Here is a 20,891-nt window from a genome sequence, read left to right on the forward strand (position 1 = left end):
TTATATTCATTACTTTTCAGAGAAGTGTCTTCATTAGTTATTCCATTTTTTTTTGCTTCCCATTTCACTGAAATCTGGCTTCACATCCAGTATTCCAGTAAAACTTTTATTATTAATAAAGTCACTGTTGTAATTTAAAAGATCTTTCTTTTGTATTCAGTGCTGTTTCCTGAAAATAAAATTTAGTAGTTACTGAACTATACCAAATTTAGTTCAACAGAATTTTTTTTGATATTCTATTCTGAAGTAGGAGCGGAAACCAAAGAATGAAAAGTCTTGCCTCAGTTCAGTAAATGATATCGATATGCAAGCAGTCTACGATACCAAGATATTTGGTTGAGGTAGATACTGAGTGCTATGAGAGGACAGAGGAAGTATTCAAAATTTCCAGGGAAACCTTTTCATATGTGATCTTTGCATGACTTTTCTGACAATTTCTCAATGTCTCCAGATATATCTAAATAAATCATGAGCTAGATTTTAAAGAATCTGAGAAACAAATGTTTACTCCCCTTTCTTCTTTTAATGATTATTTTTTTCAAGAGAGTAGGGGGAATAAGGATATTTATTCTTTTGAATTAACTAACTAAATGTTTTGTTATGTGTGTGCAGAACTTCTTAAAGCCTGTAAAATTTTTAGTAAAATTCAAAGTGGTAAGATTTATGTGAATGATCTGCCAATGGTCCTTGGTACCTTGAAGAGTTCTATAAGTGATTCAGAAATGCTACAGGCACTAAAGACTATTGATATCAATGGTAAGTTTTTTTCTTTTCCATATTAATTTAAGCTGGTCATATTGTAAATTATATGAAAGATAATCTTTAAAATGTTATAAAACATAATTTTTGTCACATGTTCTAAAACACTTTTGTTTTAAAAACATTATCTGATGATAATGGGTCAATAATTTTTTTAATAAAAATTGGGCCTCAGGTACACATAATTTTACTGATTTCCAGATTGGATTATAATGTATTATCATCATTGGTCTATGGATGGTTAACTTAATCATATTTAGTTGTGCAGTGGTATTCAATAATATAATAAATATCTGACCTGACCACCCAAAATGAAAACTAGGACCTTGATAATAAACTTTCACCTATCCATAAAGTTTATTAAATAACCCATTCTTTTTTTCCCAACCTGATGTAAGCATTTTTTTGAGTCCTAGCTTATTATTTTCTTGCTTTTCTTTTAATAGTTTTATTGTTATGGATATATATTTCTGTAAAATAGATAAGAATTATAACTTTTTTGTTTTTGAAACTTTAGTAAAAAATTTATCATAATGTATGAATCTTTTGGGGCTTTTTCAGTTATTAGATGACTAAGATTTATTCATATTGTTTCATGCTTCTTTTAGTTTGTTTAGTCATTTGCATAATATTGTGTGAATATATCACATCTTATCCATCTACTCTCTCATTGATGAGCATTGAGTTTCTTTCTAAGTTTTTGCTACTGTGAAAAATAGTTGGCATGACAGGTTTCCTTATATGTATGTACTAGGGTTATTCTTGAGTATATACTTATAAGTAGAGTTACTAAACTATAGGTATATAAATTAATGCCATACTGTTGTCCAAAGAAGTTGTACCACTTTACATATTCACTAGTAAGTAATATACCCAAGTAAGGTATCCTGTGGATCCACTTTCTTTTCAATATTTGGTGTGTTTAAACTTTTTTTAAAAAAATATATTTATTGAGCTGTAATTGAACACATAGTATTTTTATTTTTTTATGTGGTGCTGAGGATTGAACCCAGTGCCTCACACTTGCGAGGCAAGCACTTTACCACTGAGCTATTGTCCCAGCTCCATGTTTAAACTTTTTAAAAATTGGTTTTCTTAGTATACATGATTTTATTTTATTTTATTTTATTTTGGTACTGGGGATTTAACCCAGGGGCCCTTAACCACTGAAATACATCCCCAACTCTTTATTATTTTTTTTATTTTGAGACAGGGTCTTGCTGTTACTGAGGGCATCACTAAGTGGCTGAGGCTGGCCTTGAACTTGGATCCTCCTGCCTCAGCTTCCCAAATCGCTGGGATTATAGGGGTACACCACTGCACCAGTTTAGACATTTACTTTTATTAATTACATTTTATAAAGTGGTACTATGAAATAAGGAAGCATTTCTTAAACAAGGCAAAAAAGGTTTGCGTGTAATAGGAGGAGTTTGGGCTTATAAGAAGAGGTTAATAAATTTTATATATTTGACCATATTAAAATAAAAAAAAAACTTTTGTTTGCCAAAAAACACCTTAAAGTGAAAACATGTTACAAACTTGGAGATATTTGAATTTCACACAAGTGAAAAAGAATTAGTTTTAAGACCATTTAAAAAACCCGTACAAATTAGTAGCAAACAATGAGGTAGAAAAATAGGCAAGACATATTTTACATAAAAGTATTTTTCATAAAAGAAAACACATATAGCCAATACTTATATAAAAAGTTTATTCAGTTTGTAATCCCAGCTACTCAAGAGTCTAAGGAAGGAGGATCACAAATTTGAGGCAAGCCTTGGCAATTTAGTGAGGCCTTGTCTCAAAATAAAATTTAAAAATGACAAATTTAAATAATGATATCAGTCCTACATTTAAAAAGTCCTGAGGGTGTAGCAAATCACTAAATATGTGATTTTAATCAGTCTCATATTGATTAATGGTGAAGTTACCTCTAAAATATTTGCTCCTACAAATAATAATGCCTAAAGAACATTTGTACATAAACTCTTTCACATTTGTTCAAACATTTCTATAGAACAGATTTTTAGAAATAAGAAAGCTGAGTTAAAGAATATAACACTTTGACAGGTATTGCAAAATTGTCCTATTCCTCACACAAAGTTTCCCTAAGTCTAGCCCCCCATAATGACCATGAGTGTCCTTTAGAAGTATGGGTTCTAAATTCTATTTATATTGACTATAAGTTATTATTTTTAGAAATTCCATGGGTGATTTTCAGGTAGTCCATTAAGTGGTCCCTCTCAATGTGATTTTTAAATTTGATTTCTTTACCATTTTTAAAATTACCTATGGGAAATGGTTTATGTAAAATTATGTTATTAAGGTATTATTTTGCCTGAAACAAATATAGAATGGAATAAGTTAATGAATTTATAAGATCAGGTAGCATGTATGTCATCAAGTCAATATTTTATGCCTGATTGCACTATTTGCTCTTGATAGGAATTAAGAAAAGCACATATGTCATTATGATTATAGATATTCATCCTTGTTTATATCAACCTAACTTAAGTTTAAAATGACAGAGAAAAAGTACCCAAAACCTGCAAATCTTGGTTTTATTTTTCATCTCTCAATATAATGTAATGCAGAAACTGTGCTTCTTTTAAAAGATATTTCTTGGCAATGGAAACATGAAACTGAAGATGTATTTTCTTATCTATCCTGAAAACTTATCACAAAGCGTGGATCTTTTTTTGTGAGAAGCCTTGATTATTAATAGTGGGAAAATGTTCAAACTTGGATTTTCTTGAGCACACATCCTATCTTTAAATATCCTAGAAGGATGTTTATCCCTTATGTGAGTCATACATGATTGGCAAGATCTTGTTTGTGTGCCCTGGGAATGTTAACTTACTCTGTGACTTGGATAAAAGAAAAAAATTTGAAAATAAATTTCCATAAAATACCTCAATTCACTCCAGAACTCTTGATACTTTTAAAAAGAATTTTGAAGGAGATATTAGAAAAATTAATAGCTCTGACATTTCCCTTGAATATGTCATGGCTCATTGCTTCACAGCGATATTTATTTTGCCAAATGTTCTAGAAGAAATATAGCTGTTAAAGTTGTCATCTTCATCTGCATCAGAACTTTGATTTATTTCCTTTTCAAGAGTTTTTGTCAAGAAATTGAAGAAAACATGAAATTCTCTGATATATTTATGAGTAGTTTGCATATAGTTTTATTAAGGTATAATTGACATACAATAAGCTGCACATATTTAAAGTGTACAATTTGATAAACTTTGAGATATGTATTCACCTATGAAACACTATATTCAACATTATGAGTTTATTCATCACCTCTAGTTTCTTTATATTCTTTTTTAAGCCTTTAGTTTCTTTTTCCATCCCAAATCCATTCCTAGGCAAATCCCATTCTGCTTCAGTCACAATAGATTAGTTTATATTTTCTAGAATTTTTATATAAATGGAGCGTGCAGTTTTTCCTTTTTTTAGTGTGGTTTCTTTCACTTCAACTTATGTTGAGGTTTATCCATGCTTTTATGTGTATTGATAATTCATTCGTTTTTATTACAGAATACTATTCCATTATATGGATATACAATGATTTGTTTTTTCATCTATGAATTGAAAGACTTTGGTTTGTTTTCAGTTTGGGATATTACAAATAAAACTAGAATAAACACTTATATATCTATATATATTTATGATTATATTCTTTCATTTATCTTGAGTAAATACCTAGCAGTAGAATTATATGCAAGTCCTTTATTGGATAAGTGATTAGTAAAATATTTCCTTCCAGTCTGGCTTGTCTTTTCATTAAGAATGTCTTGAAAAAGCAGAAGTTCCTACTTTTGATGAAGTCCAGTCTACATTTTTTTCTTTTATGGATTGTGCTTTTGATGTCTTATCTGAAAGCTCTTTGCCTAAATGGTCACAATGAAGTCAGAAAACAAGTCAAGTAGTTGATTAAAATTTGGACAGATGTTTCACTATTTTTGAAGGAAAGAAGAGCCCTCTTTCAAGTTGTTACACTGAAGAAATTTGGAGGCAGATAACAAGCTTCCTAATATTGAAGAAAGTATTTTTATGGTATGGAAATGAGAGCAATTAAGCCTTTTCAGTTTCTTTGCAGTTAGAAGCCTGGAGGCAATTGGATGGAAGCACTGAAGTGTTTTTACTTCTGCTCAGATGACATTAAATAGAAATGCAGATTTATAATTATTTTTTTCTGGTGTCCATAGCATCATTGATCTATAAATCCTGACAAAATTAACCTCATTTATTTAAAGACAGAAAGAAATGAAATCAAAATTATTTAACTTGAAGAATCTTGACAAATTGATTTTTCTTGATAAGGATCTATTTTTGTTCAGAAAGTGAATTTTAAAAACCCCGATTCTGTGCTTTGGCAGATTCTGTGAATCAGGATTTTCATCTCTGACTGTCATTAGAGATGACTTATGCACCCTCATGACAAAAGCACTGCATAATTTCAACTTCTTTTTCAAACCAAACAACCACAATTTCTTATAAAAATCATCATTTGTACAATTTAGATTTCCTTTCTTTTAAGAAATAGTCTTTATTTTTTACATGAAAAATGAGATGACTTCTCTGGTAAGTATTATTTTAATATTGTGCAGTATTTTGTTCATGTATTTTAATGGGGAGAGGGAAAGAAATGAGGTGAGATAAATCTTTTACAAGAATCTCAACTGGATCCCTAACCTCCCCAGAAAGGCTTGGAACCACTTTTCTATAGCACAGTGAAATCAGTTCTATCCTCTAAGTATAAAACCCATTATGCTTAATCACTTCTCAGGTAAAATTGGCATGTATATTATATATATTATATATATATATATATATATATATATATATATATTTATTTATTTTACATCTAATTATAAATATAAACATTAGAGTCTTAAACTGAGAGCATTACAGATCTACAGTCCTAGTTCATAGTATTTCTGTTATTGCTGGTGCACTATTTACTATTTAATTATAACACGTAACTTTTTTTCTGGTAAGTTTTCTTTACATATAGTGTTATTGTTGACTGCTCTTGTGTACAGACAATGGTATTCTAACATCATCAGTTAATCCTATTTACATTTTTTAGCTTGTATTTTTATTTTATGTTTTTAATGAGTTTACTGATATTATTTGCTGATGGGATTTTTTCCTTCTCTTTCTGAACCATTTTTATAGTTAATGGAATGCTGGATTTTTCAAATTTCCTTAAGGCTGTGAATGATATTTCTTATGTGACCTCTCAGGATTCAGGTAAAAAGACTATTCTTCAAAAGTATAGAAGAGAATGTTTTGATAGTAACTAATTTTAGGGTGGGGTGGGCATATTAATTTGTTTTTTCAGAATCTCTCACTGGGAAAGTGAGACATGAGTCCTCTCCCATTCTCACAAAGACATTAAAAAGTCTGCATCATTGCCACAACATCCTTTCTATCTCCAGTTATGAGTTAATTTGCTTTAAACACTACTTGTGTCATGCCATTTTCTTGCTCAAGAATTTAGATGCTCTTTTGAGAAGGGTCTGTTCAGTTCTTTTGCCCATTTATTGATTGGGTTATTTGTTTTTGTTTTTTGGTGTTAAGTTTCTTGAGTTCTTTGTATATCTTGGAAATTAATGCCCTGTCTGAGGAACAGGTGGCAAGATTGTCTTCCATTCTGTAGGCTCTCTCTTCATGCTCTTGTTTGTTTCTTTTACTGTGAAGGAGCTTTTTAGTTATATATAACTAAAAGAACCAATTTAAAAAAATAATTTAGATGCTCTTCCTATTATATAAATTTTTATGCTAAGCTTCCTCACATCTTTAAAATTTTGCTTGCACTTGTTTTTCCACGGAAATTTTCCCAGGTTAATTAGTCTAATTAATCTCCATACATGTCAATTTCATTCTTACTTTTATGTGTGGTGTGTGTGTGTGTATGTGTGTGTGTGTGTGTTTGTGTGTGTGTGTGGGGGGGGGGGGTGTTTTCTGTTGAAGTTTCGTATTTCTTCTCTACCCCTGACAGTATTTCTATTTGGTTGAAGTATTCTGAGACTAATCAAAGACTCTCACATTTCTTTTGTTTTTTCCTCTTAAAACAAAACATAACAATTCTTTTACTCTGTCAGGAATTTGCTTGTATTTCTCCCTGAAAATTTGGATATTATGGTTTGCCTAACAACTTAGTTTACATTATAAATAAATTGTAAATATAGTGATTGAATGGAGTATTCATGTTAATGATAGAAACAGTACTTCTACAAGTTTGAGACCTCTAATATTCATGACTTGTTCTTGGCTTCTTCATTAGGTAAGATCAAGTTTCCCTGAGCAGTTGTTGGTATTATCTAATTTTATAGTTAACAGACTCTTTTTTCTTAGAATCAAAGATGTTTGAATTTGATAGTCTTTGTATTTCCAGAAAAGCATGCAAATATGCAAGAAAAATTGTTTATTCACTTATGTAGTAAATGTTACTAAATGTCTACCTTATATAGCAATGAACAATACATGTAAGATGATGCTTGGTTTGCTTTTCCTTTTTGACTACTTATTTCCTACTTGACATCTTGATTAACTTTTATAACATTGAGATTTTTCTTGATACTCTTTGTCTACTTGGTTTTTGACTTACAAATTTTTCCTGACTAAAGGTTCATGTGTGGACTCCTAAGTACTGCCTTCTTGTTGAACCACTAGTGAGAATAGCTTATTGACTTCAATATATTCCTTGCTCTTTTAAGTCCTGGCTTCCTATATTGATCTTATTTTCTATTTGCGGTTGAAGTGTTCTGAGACTAATCAAAGATTCTCACATTTCTTTTTTTTTCCTTTTAAAACAAAATATAACAATTTATTATTTTTATAAAATATCCAAGCAATATGTGTATAAACCTACAAAAGACCCTCTTTAACTTTTCCTACCTTGCTATAGTTTAATATTGACTTTAAAAATCCTTTTTATATGCCACAATGGACACACACACACTTAACAGAGTTTATGCATGTCTTGTCAAGAAAAAATGAGTTATCAATTACCAGGTAGAGGAGAGTTAGAAGACCTAGAACTTGTAAAAGTTGGGAATCTAGAAATCTCTCCAGAAAATGACCGGAAAAATATAAATGTCTTTTACTTTAAGAAAACGGGAGGTTTTGCTAACATTTCTCCCCCCCCCCCCCCGCATGATGTCTCATTATTTCTATTTCTTAATTGTGAAATTTGACATTTTTAACATAATTACTGGGTATTTATATATATTTTTTCTATAAATTGTTTTTTCGTGTTTATTGTCCATTTTAAAAACTGTCTTGTTTATTTCTTATTGATTTGTTAGGGTTTTCATATTCTGGCTGCTGATTCTTTGTTACAAATGTTTTTTCCTATTATAATGTTTTTTTTCTTTTAAATATTTTTTTAGTTGTTGATAGACCTTTATTTTATTTATTTATATGTGGTGCTGAGAATTGAACCCAGTGCCTCACACATGCCACGCAGTGTGCTACTGCTGAGCCACAGCCTCAGCCTCCTCCTTCTGCATTGTTTTTCTTTTAATTTTAGAGTGATATATTTTTTGAAATAAGAATGTTAAATTTAATCATAGAATTTATTAACTTTCTTTTATTTCTTCTGAATAAAGAAATAATAACTTTGCTAACACACACACACATTTTTATCATGATTATTGGCTCTTGTTTTTCAAGGTTCCTGTGAACTTGGGGACAAGAAGATGAGAATAGAGCAAGTTAAAATGTCACAAAACTCACTGTTTCTTAATGAGAGCCATCCATTTTTTTTTTTTTCTTTTGAGGACACTTCTTGGATTGCTAGAAGCCTTTTTTTTATTTCTAGAAGTTTGAAAAAAGTTGATTGTGACAATTTTTGCCAGTGTTCTCATTGCTTTTAATGGAGGAAGATTTTTTTTTTTTTGGATTTTTTTCCTTTGTTATTTTTTCTAACTTTATCAATAACTACTAGTTGGATGAATACATAATGCTCAGTTTCCCTTCTTGGTTGTGTTTATCCAAAGATTGATATGCTTATTGTATCCTGAGTTCCAAGAAAATCTAATCTGACTATAAAGTGATTTGTTTTCTGGAGTTAGTTAAGGAAATTTTTTTTTTTTTTTTTTTTTTTTGTGTGTGTGTGTGTGTGTGTGTATGTTTTAATCAAAGTAAATTAAGGGATGTTGTTGTCAGAGGAGTATTTAATTTAGCAGTTGGACACAGCTTTCCATTTAAGTTTTCAGGAAAGCTTTTTAGTGAAAAATTCTTGATTGGTGTGTGCATTTTCTTCTAACCATGTTTATAATTCATTAAAAAAATTTTTTGTAGTTGTATATGGACAGCCTGCTTTTATTTTATTTATTTTTATGTGGTGCTGAGGATTAAACCCAGTGCCTCACATGTGCGAGGAAAGTGCTCTGCCACTGAGCTACAGCCCTAGCATCTCCAATTCATTTTTGATGTTAGAATTGCTAGCATAATATTTACTAATTTCCCTCTATAAATCCCTCTTCAATCACTAGGGATCATAGAAAATTCAACATCTCTCCTGTGACCATTCCTATACCTGCCCACTTCCAATGTGGAAATGATCTTTGAATTTCTGAAACACTTTGAATACATGACATCACACTTGTCACATATTGCCTTGTCCACTGTATGTATTTAGTCTTTCAGATTAAAAAAATAAAATCTCTCTTAAGAAACCATGAAAAAAAAAGAATTGCTAGCATAATAATATTAAATTTCTGAAAAAAAAAGAAACCTTATAGTAGTGGTTAAACTACTGCTAAACTCTTTGTAATATGATAAAACAGCTGAAAAGACATTTTGCCTCTCTATCATTCTTCTTTTCTAATAAAATTTTCATTTTTAAGCAATTAACAACTCCTTCAGATTGTGTATTAAATGATTTGCTATTGTGGATTATACCATTGGTAAGAAATTGTCTTAATTAAAATTTTTAAGAGTTAAATAATATAGTGATTAAAAGCAAGCATTGTGGATTAATATTGTTAGATTAGTATTTTGACTCTTCTGCATACTAGCTGTGAGTTGAAGGGGACTTTTTAAGCCTTAGTTTTCATATCTGTAAGTAGAGATAAAAGCCTATTGTGATGATTGAATGAGCTAACTCATAGCTTTTAGTGCAGTTTTTGACACATGATCAATATTCAATAAATACTAGCTATTGTTATTGATATTATATTAATATTTATAATAGCAAAAATTAGAATTTATTCTAGAAATGTGACCAGAATTGGAAAATGCCTACTTATACTTATAGGTGAATATTTAGAAAACCTCACGCTTATGTAAGGTTATTTTCCCTATATGGTTACTGTCACAAAATCAGTTTTTTTTTATCCAGGGAAAGCTGTTGATTCTCGTGGTACAAAAATTTCTTTGTTTATTGTTTTTCACAGCATTCCAGAAAGCCTTGGAGATTTTTTCTAGGATAAAAGATGGTTGGGTTCCTACTGATGAAGTAGTTGCTGTTTTGAGTAGCATGAATATCTTTGTAAACCCTGACACACTGCAGGAAGTGATCAAATATTCCTATACTGACTGTGAGTTACTTGAATTTTAGATACTAATTTTGTGATTTATCTTTTGTTTCTGTGTTTTCATTCTTGATGCTTAACCTTCTGCCACTGCCACTGCTTACTGGTGTCTATAATAAAAGATAGTCTTGGAAACTTAAACAAAATGTTTTATTTTTGATATGTTTGGTCTAAGAGTAAAATGGATTTAAAAATTTTTATAACATCATCTTGCTTTTCAATAGTTATTTCTTACTTTTTTAGAGAGGTAGTTTCTTGTAGTATCAAGAGTATTGGCACTACAAGACCTAAATTTCTTGAATTCTCAATTTTATTATGTAGTTTGGATTAATTGCTATGCTGTTCAATTACTGTTTGCACAATGTAGATTACTTTAAAATATTATAAATGTTTAGCAGATGTTTTATATTAAATATATTTGTCCAAGGGATATTCTCTAATAAACAGACTAGTGATTGATTAACTGATTTAATTCATTCATTTAATGAGTCAGATAATCGCTAATTTGATATCTATTGTACTTGGACCTGTGCTAGGTGATACAAAGTAGAATAGAACACAGTTCTTGTTCTAAGGGAGCTCACATTCTAGTGTGAAAGAGTCAAGTAATGCTCTGTGACAAGTACTATAATAGAATGTACATAGGCTGCTAATACATATTGGAAGCCCCAGGGAAAGATTATTAGAGGAGATAATGTCTGAGCTAAATCTTGAAGAATTAATAGGGATTAATTGGTTAACAGAAGTGGTAAAGGGTGAGAAAAACATTTTAGATTAAGAGAACAGTTTATATAAATATGACAGAAAAATAATCAGACATGGCATCCTTTTCAATGAGTTTCACTGGTTTTGTATATTAGTGGTGGCTTTGTAGTAGGTGTTTGGCTGCTGATATGTGGTCTGGAGGTAGAACCAGGTGTCATAGAGTTCGGTTAGGTTGTTATTGGGCTCTGGAGTCGTAGATATGAGTGGAGGAATATATAGGAGGTAACATTAGTAGAGGGATATATTGAAATATGAAAATATGTATAAAATAGAGATTTTAAGTACTAATAAGCCATATTATTAAACATTCTTTAGGATATACCCTACCAGGAGCAAGAGAAATCATACATGAAACTGTTGCAACACTTTGCTTTTTGGCTTATGAAATTCTAGTCTGGGTCTCCAGATCTCCTACTTTATTTGGGGAAATAGGCTGGACAAATGATAATATTTTCATAGGATTATTGTAGGAATTAAATATGAACAAGTATCACAGTGCTTGGCACTGTGAACAAGCTCAAGGAAGGTGAAGCAAAAACCTAAGAGTCATCTTTGACAACTTCATTGCTTTCTCATTCTCAAGCAATCATCATAAAGTTCTCTTATGCATGTATGTATATATTTTTGTGGTACTGGGGCTATTACCCAGGAACACTCTACTCCTGAGCTATAGTCCCAGCCCTTTTTATGTTTTATTTTTAGATACGGTCTTGCTCAGTTGCCCAGGCTGGCTTTGAATTTGTAGTCCCCTGCCTCAGACTTCGGAATTACTGGGTTTGATTACAGGCTTGCATCACTGTGCCTGGAAAAGTTGACTTATTTTAAACTCCTAGATATCTATTAAATCATTCTATTTCTCCATTTTGATTCAAGTTACTATAAACTTTTCTTAGGACAATTGCAGTTCATCCTTGCAAATCTACTCATATCCACATTTATCCTTTTTATGCTGCAAATAAAATGATGTTTTCAAAGCACAGATATGACCTTGTTATTCTCCTTGCATAAAATCCAATAATAGCTCTTGGACAAGAGCTGTTTAGGGTGGCTTTAAGGTAATGTATGTATAAGGCCTTGCATGGTCTGACCTTTACCCAGATCTTCAGCTTTACCTCAGACCTATTCTCCCTTGCTCTGTGCCTTTTTAGAGCTTCAACTATATACATCAAGCCCCTTCCTTTCATATACCCATTGCATATATTATTTTTTCATCCTTGAACATTTCTCTTTTACTTAATTCCTACTTATACTTTAGTCATTTCCTACTTACACTTTAGATCGAAATTTAACCATCTATTCTTCAAGGATTTTCTTATTCACTTATCTCATGTTATAAACTCTCATAGTACTAATTACAGTTGCAAATTATATTTTTAATTTTTTTAACATTTGTATCTTAAATGAAACTAAACACCAAATGGACAGATAACATGTCCACTTTTGCTTAACATTATATTCTCAGTACCTAGAAAAATGCTTTTAGTACATATTAATTGCTCAACAAATACTTGTTAAATTAATTAATAATTCTGACCCCTTATTTCATCATTTCCAATTAGAAAGAATAATATGTCCTTCCTTTTGTTATATTTATAAGTTGGCTGCAATTCTCATAAGGAAGGTACTTGTCTTTTAGTTATGAAAATCATCTTAATAGGAATGTTTGATTATGGGAACTAAAATCTACTGGGAAACACCTAGACTGAGCAAAAAGGTAAGGTGAAATACTCTACAAATGAAAACAATAGGAATTTAGTATATAATAGAAGCTTAGTAGTGCAGGAAGATTGATAGAACCTAAAAGTGGGTGGCTGAGTAGGGGTGGTAGAGAGAAGCCATAAAACTTTAGGGCTATAGTATATACTTGCTTATCATGCTCCTTAATTTTAAATTATCAGTAAAAGTTTTAGTCTTGTATTAGTGTTGTTGATAGGGGAATTTAAAGGGAGAAAGACCTGTAGATTCTATTTTGGGTTTCTTTGAGATAGAGAAAGGTTAGTACCTATAGAAGGTGATAATGTGATATCAAGAATTGATGGGAGAATGCCTGTAATCCCAGGGGCTTGGGAGGCTGAGGCAGAAGGAGTGCTAGTTCAAGGCCAGCCTCAGCAATTTAACAAAGTCTTATGCAACTTAGCAAGACTCTGTCTCTAAATAAAATATAAAAAAGGGCTGGGGATGTGGCTCAGCAGTTAAGTGCCACTGGGTCCAATCCCTAGTACAAAGAAGAAGAAGAAGGAAGAGGAAGAGGAGGAGGGAAGGGGAAGGAGGAGGAGGAGGAGGCCGGGGAGGAATCTATGGGAAATGTTATAGCATCACAAGTCATAATAACCAAACTATGTAATGAGCCTTGGTGTTCATCAATGGATGAATGGATAAAGAAAATGTGGTATATATACACAGTGGAGTTTTTATTCAGCCATAAGGAAGAATGAAATTATGACATTTGCAGGAAAATGGATTGATAATAATATATTAAGTAAAATAAGGCAGACTCAGAAAGCTAAGGATAGGATTTTTTTTTCTCACATGGAAGCTAGAGAGGAAAAAGTAAGAGACGTGTACGTGTGTGTGTGTGTGTATCTCATGAAAATTGAAGGGATATCAGTAGAATAGAGGAAAGGAACTGGAAGGGGAAATAATGGGAACCAATATTAGCCAAGTTATATAAGTTGTATTATGTACACATATGAATAGTAACAATGAATCCCACCATAATGTGCAACCATAACACACCAATAAAAATACGGGAAAAGAATCTATGGGAATAGAAAATAAAACAAAAATCAATTGAAGGAGTATAAGTTACTCAGGTATCTTTAAATTTTGGACAGGTATTGATTTATGTTAGTATATGGTCTGGGGTCTGAGCTGTATTGGTTTAATAGTAAAGGAAATAATGAATTTTGGATGCTGAAAGATTTGGGTCACCCTTGTAAGATACAGGTGAATTTTTTTTTTTACCATACGATTTTTATTTTTTTAGTCATACATGACAGCAGAATGTATTTTGACATATAAAACATACATGGAAAGATACAGGTGAATTTTGAAGTAAAGAATAATATAATTGAGTTACCTTTCTAAAAGGAAACAGCATTATAGATACTGTTTTAACACCTTGTTTTTGCATTTGGTTTATTTTTGGAGTAATGATGACAGGCAGATAAAATGTTCATTTTTATGAATTTTCTTAATGAAGAGGAAGGAATTGTGCTTTTGGAATTTTCAGAAAAATGCAAGAAGAGGTGGACATGGTGAATTAGGTTATTGAGTTCAAGGCTGCAGTTGCCTGGGAGGCTGAAAAACCTCTGTCTATAGAGGAGGTAGAAGTAGCACCTGCAAAGTCTCACGAAGTTTGAATTAAAATCATTGCCACTGCACTTTGCCACACTGATGCTTATACTCTGTGTGAAGCTGATCCTGAGGGTGTTTTCCAGTGATCTTGGGACATGAAGGTCTGGAATTGTGGAAAGTGTTGGTGAAGGAGTTACTAAGCTGAAAGCAGGTGATACCGTCGTTCCACCTTACATCCTACAGTGTGGAGAAAATTTTGTCTAAATCTGAAAACAAACCTTTGCCAGAAGATAGGTGGAGCCTGGCTCTACTTTTGTGGTCTTCGGTCTAGGAGGAGTTGGCTTGGCAGCTATCATGGGCTGTAAAGTTGCTGGTGCCTCATAGATTATTGGTGTGGATATCAATAAAGGTAAATTTGCAAAGGCCAAAGAATTTGGAGCCTTTAAATGTATTAATCCCCAAGACTTCAGTAAACCCATCCAGGAAGTGCTCATTGAGATGACTGATGGAGGAGTTGGACTATTCCTTTGAGTGTATTGGTAATGTGAAGGTCATGAGAGCAGCACCTGAGGCATGCCACAGTCTGTGGGTCAGCATGGTGGTTGGAGTAGCTGCTTCAGGGGAAGAAATTGCCACTCGTTCATTCCAGCTGGTGACAGGTCGTACATGGAAAGGCACTGTCTTTGGAGGATGGAAGAGTGTAGGAAGTATCCATAAGTTGGTGTCTGAACATATGTCCAAAAAGATAAAAATTGATGAATTTGTGACTGGCAGCACGTCCCTGAACCAAATTAATGAAGTTTTTGAACTTATGCATTCAGGGAAGGGCATTTGAACTGTTGTAAAGTTTTAAATTCAAGAGAGCAAAATGTATTTATCCACACTCCTAAGTCTTGTGATCTGATGGAAACAGCTGGACAGATATGGAGGTCTTCCAGCTGATAGCCTGTTGGATCTTCAGTGACTACGATAGTGAACAGTGTTAATCTGTGTGATTCATAAGTCTCTGCAATCAAGGACAAGGCTAACACAGTCACAGATCTGTTTTCTGGACTCTCCTTCACATAAGTAATTACAGCTAATGAACAAATATTACAACATAATAAAAGTAATTTCCAAAAAAAGAGAAATAGCAAAAAGAAAATGGAAAATCAGTTGATGGCAGTTCTTGAAGTGTCAGTTATTTTGGTTGCTGAAATAGAGTATTGGTATAACAGTTTTTTTTCCTCTTAGGGAAATTAGTGATCTGGAAATGGAACTGGGTGAAAAGTGTGACTAACACAATTTTTGCTAGAGGAGGTTTGTTGATATTGTGGAGTTATCTGAGGATTACTGAAATGTAGGCGGCAATTCCTGATCAGAAGGTGATTTAACATCAATTTGGTCTAACATTTCTTTGATTGGTTCAAATATATACTTGCTTTGCAGTAATTTGAAGGCCTGTACTTGACATAAATAGCTTTATCAATTTTCAGAGAATCAGAGTGAATCAAGCTTATTCAACATTAAACTATATTGCACCTAATTTAATTCTTCTTAGATTCAGAAGTCTCTTAAAAACCACTTCTCTCAGTGTGCTAACACGTATTACTGAACAGTGGACTAAAGAACAAATTCAGTATTATTATAGGTAATAATACTGAATTATTTCTGGGCCTTTTCACCTTGGACGACAAGGGAAACCAATACTTGGGTGAAAAAATTTTTATACTACCTCTGTGCACGATTGGAATGACATTATTTAATCACTGCATCTGAGCTTGTTCTTGGTCATGCATTGCCTGAGAAGAAAAATGGCTTTAGACAGGGGTGGTGGCAAGGATGGGTAGGAAGTTAAAGTACATAGAAGGTGCTAAATATGAGTAAATAGAAGGTACTAAATAAATGGTTATTTGCTATTTGTTTAGCATTATCTATAGCCTCCAGTGTATTTTATTTGTTTGAAAATAATTTTGAAATGATAGGAATTAGGTACTTTATTAGGCATTGGGGAAACAGAAGTAAAGGACACATTCTCTATTTTTGAAGCGCTCACAATTTAGAAATTAAGACAAAATAATAAATAAATACTACCTGTAGTAAATGCTCAAAAATGTAAAATGAATAAAATGTTATATAGACTATCTAGAAAAGAAGCTTAAAATTCTACTATGTCAATGAAAAACTCTTATTAAGAAGCAAAACTATAATCTTAATTTTATATTTCACTTCACTTATTCATAATTTCAAACATTCAAAACTCATAATAGCTGGTTCTCTGTTCCCACTTCCTATATAGTGAAAACTATATCTGTGTCAGAAGTAAATACAGTATTTGAACTTATTTATTTCTATTACAGGTAACCAGATGGTGGATATTGGTGATATTGTATTTGCTTTGAATGAACTACAGCAACCGTATGAAGATGTTTGTAAGGGACCTCTTGTTGCTATAGCAAGTTTTGTTGTAAATATAGTGTATTTAAATTAAATCCTAATTTATAAGTTTTACAAAGGATTTTGAGAGTCTTTGTTGAACCCTCTAAATCAGGGATGATAAAAAGTTAGATATAATGTTCTTACATATACCTTGTTAATGTTGATTATGTAATACGACTATCATAATTTTTCTTTGATCTTACACTTAATACATTGCAACATCAAATTTAAAACAAGATTGTAATATTAAATATATGTGCCAGCCATATGCTGGTAATCCTAGTGACTCGGGAAGCTGAGGCAGTAGGATCACAAGTTTGAGACTAGCCTCAGCAACTCAGTGAGGTCTTCTGCTGACCCTGTGTCAAAATAAAAAATAAAAAAAGGGATGGAGATATAGTACAGTGGTAAAACACCCTGGGTTCACTCTCTAGTATTTAAAAAAAGGATAATATTTAATTTATAATTTGTAAGGGATTCTGACATCCTGACATTGGTCCTTCTATCAGTATTTAATTTTTCTTAATTAAGTATATTGTTTTTGATTTCTTCTTATTGCATATCATATTACTCACTATCTATTCTCTCATTTATCTAAATTTCATTTGGTTAAAATTACCCTATTCCCATAATTTTAAGAATTATGAAGATTTATGAAGCTTATTACATAAAAAGTAGCTTCTAGCCTTAGTCCTTCCCCAGCTTTTCTGGAGGTGATCATTTTAAATGTTTTATCTGATTTCTTGGTATTTATATTAATAACATGTTTACATTGCTACTTAATGATTTTTTAAATAAAAAATTTGATATGATAGTTATATATATTTATGGACACAGTGTGATGATTTTATGTATATATACATACATAAAACGATCAAGTCAGGTAATTAAGTTTTCAATCTTCCTAACACTTATGATTTCTTTGTTTTGGCAACCTCCAAGAACTTAAATGTTATTTTTTAGAATTTTGAGCAGGCATAGTAAACTTCCTACTTAAAAGAATAAGGATTTAGCTCTGTTTCATTTTTCTGTGTCCCCAACATACTCAATTTCCCCATATTTATCCACCCATCCAATATATTTATTTATATATATATGTATACATATATATATAAATTTATTTAATTTTAAATTCAGAATTTATATTAACAAATCTATATAAACACTATTCACACCTGACCCATATAGTATCATATCATTACTTTGTTCTTCTGTGCAACATTTGTTCCTTCTTTAATAGTTGTCATTTATATATTTGGTTGGTTTTTTAAAAGTGTATTTATTATTGACTTGACCCCAAATGTTGCCAGATGAGTTAAAAATCCTCTTCATAATTTTGACTGCACCTGGTTTTCTATCAGTTTTGTGCTCTTGAAAAAATTTTCCTTAGAGTACTCTGAAAGGTGTAGAGACCAACAAATAGCATATTGGAAAACTGAAATGGATTTTTTTGATCTCTACATCTTGTGTACAACTGTCATCCTGGGGTCTCCTTTACTCACATTTTGGAGACTCTTTTTACTTCTGTATCAGATTCTTTTCTCACATTTGTCTGATAGTTTGGCATGGGATTTTAGATTGGAAATAGTTTTTTTTTCTACGAAGCTTGGATTTTCTGGTTTCCTTTTTTCTTTTTCTTTCTTCTTCCCTCAGTCCCCACCCCCCTCACTTTCTTCCTTTCCTCCTTTTATTAGTACTGGAAATTAAACCCAGGGCACTTTACTACTGAGCTACATCTCTAGTCCCCTTTTTTTTTTTTTTTTTTTTGAGACAGGGTCTTGCTAAATTGCTGAGGCTGTCCTTAAACTTGTGATTCTCTTGCCTCAGCTACTCAGGAGCTGGAATTATAGGCGTGGACCACCATACCCAGTGGATTTTCTAGATTTCCATGTTGCTGTTGAAATCTTAAATTCATCTAATTCTTGACCCTTCTGTTGTACCTGATTTTTCTCTTTCAAGCTTATGGAATATTTTCTTTTCATTAATTGTACTAAATTTTTAGTAATGCGTACCTTGAAATATGTTTCCTTGTAACTGTGTGCTGTGTATGTGTTCTTTGATTCTGGAAAATAAAAAATGTCATTTAGTTTTGTCTGTTATTTTTTTTTTTTTTTGGATCTCTTGGTATTTTTATGTTTGACTGCCAGTACCAGTTCTCCATTTCTTTTTTAAGTCATTTTCTTCTTTATTTCGGCTTATTTTCTTTTTTGTTTACATTCCCTGGGATCAGAGGTGGTGCTTACATGCAGAGAAAACAGCATACTCAAAGATTCGAAGTATGAACCAGGCTTAGTCTCAGCGACTCAGGAGGCTGAGGGAGGAGGAACACAAAAGTACTAGGCCAGCCTCAGCAACTAAGCCATGCCTTAAGCAATTTAGTGACTCCCTGACTCAAAATAAAAAATAAAAAAGGGCTGGTAATGTGGCTAAGTGGTAAAGTACCTCTGGGTTAAATCCCCAGTATCAAAAAAGAAAAAAAAAAAGGTTTAGAGTATGATTATGAGATTGTGACCAAGAGCCAGTAACTCAAGGTGGACAATCCTGCAAAGTAAAACTTATTTTCTCCATTTTTATGGAGTTAGACATCAAAATGAGCATTCTTTATAAAAATCAAACAAAAAGTATACAACAGAGCTGGGATTTACACTGTTATCTGTTATTGTGTATGGTCATAAAAAGTGAACATATAGTTTATCTTTTATATAAGTTTTTTTAATATGAAAAGAGGCACTATTAATTCTTATCCCAGACAATAAGTCGAGACTCTTTCAGGTTCTCCATTTTTCTAAAAATATTTTTTAGTTATAGACGGATGCAATATTTTTATTGTTTATTCATTTTTATGTGGTGCTGAGGATTGAACCCAGTGCCTCACATGTGCGAGGCAAGCGCTCTGCCACTGAGCCACAACCCCAGTCCCTGGTTCTCCATTTTTAAAAAACTTTTCTTTTTGTTGTTCCTTATTGTTTTCTTTCCTTTAACTTTTTATTCTGCTTTCTGGGAGATTTCCTTAATTTATCTTCTAGAAACTTTTTGGTTTATTTAATCCCATTTGTCTATTTTTACTTTTATTGTCTGTCCATTGGGTTCATATCCAAAAAACGAATTGCTCATACTATTGAAATGGAGCTTTTCTCTTGTTTTCTTCTAGTAGTCTTATAATTTCAGGTCTTATATTTAAATCATTAATTCATTTGAGTTAATTTTTGTATATGATATAAGCATCTAATTTAATTATTTTTCATGTGAATATTCAGTTCTCTTAACATCATTTATTGAATATATTGTCTCTTCTCCATTGAATGTTCTTGATACATTTATTGAGGATCAATTGACCATAATTGTATGGATTTATTTTGGACTTTTTATTCTGCTCCATTGGTCTATATGTCTGTTTTTATGCCAATACTATACTGTATTTATTACTATAGTTTTGTAGTACAGTTGAAATAAGTGTGATGCTTCCAGTTGTATTATTTCTTGCTCAAGATTGCTTTGACTAGTCAGGGTTTTTTTTTTTTTTTTGTAATTCTATACAAATTTTAAGATCATTTTTTATATAGGTCTATGAAAATGTTATTGGAATTTTGAAAGGATTATATTGAATTTGTAACTGTCTTGAGATAGAATGGCCTTTTTAACAATATTAATTCTTGAACATGGGATATTCTTTTATTTATTTTTGTCTTCTGATATCTCTTTCATCAGGGTTTTGTAGTTTTTAGTGCACAAGTCTTTTACCACCTTAGTTAAATTGATTCCTAAGTAGTTTTTATTTTTGTGGCTATTGTAAATGAGATTGTTTTCCTGATTTGTTAAGATAGTTTGTTGTTAGTGTATAAAAATGCTATTGATTTTCTTTTAAAATTCTTTAAAATTTTATCATGCCTCAATTTACCTTTTTTAAAATTATATTTTATCTTTTGATTAGCATGTAATAATTGTAAATACTGATGGGGTATGGTGTGATATTTAAACACATGCATTAATTGTGCACCAATCAAGATAATTAGCATTTCCCTTTCCTTATCATTTCATGTTTGGAGTCTTTAAGTACCTCTCTGTACATGTAAAATATACAGTAGGTTATTGTGA

General features: G+C 31.7%; 1 protein-coding gene and 1 pseudogene across 1 annotated transcript; both read left to right on the forward strand.

Moving 5' to 3' along the window:
- The first annotated feature begins 680 nt into the window (after positions 1-680).
- Positions 681-18,646, forward strand: LOC139701359 (EF-hand calcium-binding domain-containing protein 13-like). Its single transcript, XM_071603819.1, has 5 exons — positions 681-756; positions 5,950-6,024; positions 10,179-10,322; positions 16,718-16,789; positions 18,624-18,646. Exons 1-5 carry the CDS (start codon positions 681-683, stop codon positions 18,644-18,646), a joined length of 390 nt encoding a protein of 129 aa, XP_071459920.1.
- Positions 12,751-15,231, forward strand: LOC139701332 (alcohol dehydrogenase class-3-like; annotated as a pseudogene).
- Positions 18,647-20,891: the final 2,245 nt, after the last annotated feature.

Source organism: Marmota flaviventris, chromosome 17, assembly GCF_047511675.1.
Source record: "Marmota flaviventris isolate mMarFla1 chromosome 17, mMarFla1.hap1, whole genome shotgun sequence".
NCBI classification, from domain to species: Eukaryota; Metazoa; Chordata; class Mammalia; order Rodentia; family Sciuridae; genus Marmota; species Marmota flaviventris.